The following is a 2905-nucleotide window of genomic DNA, read 5'->3' on the forward strand; positions in this document are numbered from 1 at the left end:
ATCCCATAAACTCTAGGATACTTTTAAAGATCAAGATCTCGAATATTCCACAAAAGTCATGGAATATTCATATAGAGGTCAAATGTAAATCATCCTAGTTCGAGAAATACGCCAGTAACTGCCCTCGAATCATGGATAAATCTCAGGAGAGTAGAATCAAGGGAGGAATAGAATTGTACCCGTAATCTTGATGAATAAAATTATGTTTCTTCATTTTTTTTGTGATTGTAATTTATTTTCCGTCACTTTAAAATTTGTTGCAAACACTTGGATTGGACTTTCTATTAGCTAAGACATTAAGAAATTGTAAGGCTTTTCAAAATTAAATTCGGGTGAGTAGAACTCCCGATATCGCACTTGGCGTGAATAATTTAGAATGTCAAGATTTGAAGGTGTGTTGCAAAATGAGGACTTTTTGGGAGAATTTTGAGTTTTTTTTTCGTGCAATCACGCCGCTATAGTGGGGGAATTAATTCTCGCTATATTAGGTGATCCACAATGGCGGAGGCGCTATAGCGCGGTCCATCATGAATTAATGCATGAAAAATTCTAAAAGGGCAACCTGGGCATTTTCTTCAATTTTCCACCAATCTCTTCAGTAAAGGTAAGTTAATTACTCCCCTAACTTGTAGTTCGATTCTTCAGACTTAGAATCTATTGTGGTTATCTTAGGGTAGGGTTTTGACATGAATTAAAGGTAAAAAAATCCTTATTTGGGTGGGGTGATCATGGAAATGGCCCGAGTTTAGGATTTGAGTATAATTCAGGTATTTTTAGGCCATTGTTCATTAATTGTTGTGCTTTGTTATTATTCTTTTGTTGTTCTTGAGAAATTCAAATTTTATTATAGATACAGATCACTTGTAAAGCAACATGTCACACAGATATAGACTATATAACAAAAAATCTTAGAATATATCAAACTCTTTTTTCGCTTCTGAAATTCCTTTTTTTCTTCGATTGTGCCAATATATCATAGATATAAATGTAAAGCAACCTGTATCATAGATTATCAAAAGAAAAGAAATATTCTTTTTAAAACATATTAAAAGGGAAAGGTTGATAAATAATTCAAAATGGAGGGAGTATAATATTTTACCAATTATAAAGCCAGATACAATCCTCAGCATTAACATCCTCAAACTCAATCCCAAAAATTCCGGGTTGTTTTTTCTTATTTGGTCATTGCTGAGCTGTTCACGAGTTTTATGCTACAACATGCAAAAATTTTATAATCCAAATAATTGGTTAGTGCATGAACCTCAAACTAATTACATAAACATTAGTAGAATCTTTTTTTCCCCTCCCTCTCTCACATTTTCTCAAAACTATCCTAATATTTATTTGTTTCCATATCTATATATTATTTGATTCTAACAACCAAGTTCATTTGAAAGAAAATGGAGAAATTTTTGTTGATGGCTTTCTTGTTTTTGGCAATAACAATAATATTGCCTTCAACTCATGGTCTTGATCAAAGTCCTAAAGGAGTGGACAAATGGTTCAACAAGCTTCCCCATGCAAAAGCAAAAATGACCAAACTTCACTTCTACTTTCATGACATTGTGACTGCAAAGAATCCATCAGCAATCCAAATAGCACAAGCCAATAATACATTTCAATCACCAACATTTTTTGGCTTAGTGAGGATGATGGACAATCCGTTGACGGTTAACCCCGAGCCCAACTCCAAAATAATAGGCCGAGCCCAAGGAATTTATGGCTCAGCATCGTTCGAAGATATAGGCCTTCTTATGACTCTCAACCTTGTGTTCACAAATGGTAAGTACAATGGTAGCACGCTTAGTATCCTTGGACACAATCAAATATTTCACGAGTATCGAGAAATGCCAATTGTTGGTGGTTCCGGTGTTTTCAGGCTAGCAAAAGGCATCGCCACCGCGAAAACCTACCAAGTTGATAACACCACACAAAATGCAATAGTTGAATACCATGTTGTGGTTTTGCATTATTGAAGTTTCCTTGTTTGTTTTGATATATTATATTGTTCATTATGTGTTCTTGATTGTGGCTCTTTGACTTGCCAATAATGTGAATGCGTATAATAAAGAAATAAAGTAATGCTTGAATTAATGCATCAAATTGAGTATCAACGATTCATCCAGTATTTATTGACTTTGGCTGCATGTCGATCATATTAATTAACTAACATTTGAACCATTTTAAAAAAAAATTATTAGCTCAACATCATTATCATAATTAACACAAATATTTTTATATAAAAACTTTGTTGTTACTCTGTATTCAAAACAGGAAACCATATTTTGAAACAAACTGATAACAAAAAGAAGAAATATTTGAGACCACTGAATTCATTGTGTGTTCTTAAGAAATTTAATCTCCTTACTATACTCGAGGGTTTTAGATTACTTCATCGTAGGATAAAATGAATAAACATGTTATTGATGTAGATGTACCTCAAACGCCAATAACTTCATTGAACTCAAACTCATAAACAAATCACACAAATACTCGATATTTGTTTGTAAGAAAATATGTAGATGAATTTGAGAAACTTGAAGCAAAACCTGAAGGTAAGCCTCTCTATTTATTAGATGGTTTAGTATCGTTGTTGTTCAAATTGATCAATTCTGTAATAGATGGTTGTGTCACAAAGAAAGAGCTACTTTATTTTTACACACTTCATAAAAGATATATGACAAGCTAGTATTATTCCTTTAATAAATAAAAAGGGAAGCGGAGAATTTTAGTAGTTTAGTTGGTTGGTAATAGCGTACTTGGTAGTTAGTTATAGATATGCATTAATTTGAATTTTGAATTATCAAGATTTGGTATATAGTTTGTATCGTACAAGGTGTTCACTGAAATACCTGATAGGGATATTGACATAGAAGTTACTAATTCAGTGAAGAATGATGTAGTA

The 2905-nt window shown here is 32.6% G+C and overlaps 1 protein-coding gene across 1 annotated transcript; it reads left to right on the forward strand.

The window, feature by feature from the left end:
* The first annotated feature begins 1400 nt into the window (after positions 1 to 1400).
* LOC125834539 (dirigent protein 22-like) lies at positions 1401 to 1987 on the forward strand. The gene has a single exon (XM_049513667.1). The coding sequence runs from the start codon at positions 1401 to 1403 to the stop codon at positions 1974 to 1976; it is 576 nt and encodes a 191-aa protein (XP_049369624.1). The 3' UTR covers positions 1977 to 1987.
* Positions 1988 to 2905: the final 918 nt, after the last annotated feature.

Source organism: Solanum verrucosum, unplaced genomic scaffold (genome assembly GCF_900185275.1).
Source record: "Solanum verrucosum unplaced genomic scaffold, falcon-dt-bn FXZP01000287.1, whole genome shotgun sequence".
NCBI classification, from domain to species: Eukaryota; Viridiplantae; Streptophyta; class Magnoliopsida; order Solanales; family Solanaceae; genus Solanum; species Solanum verrucosum.

Excerpts from the sequence above, each read along its gene's own strand:
- LOC125834539 (XM_049513667.1), top strand. The coding sequence starts at position 1,401 with ATGGAGAAATTTTTGTTGATGGCTTTCTTGTTTTTGGCAATAACAATA.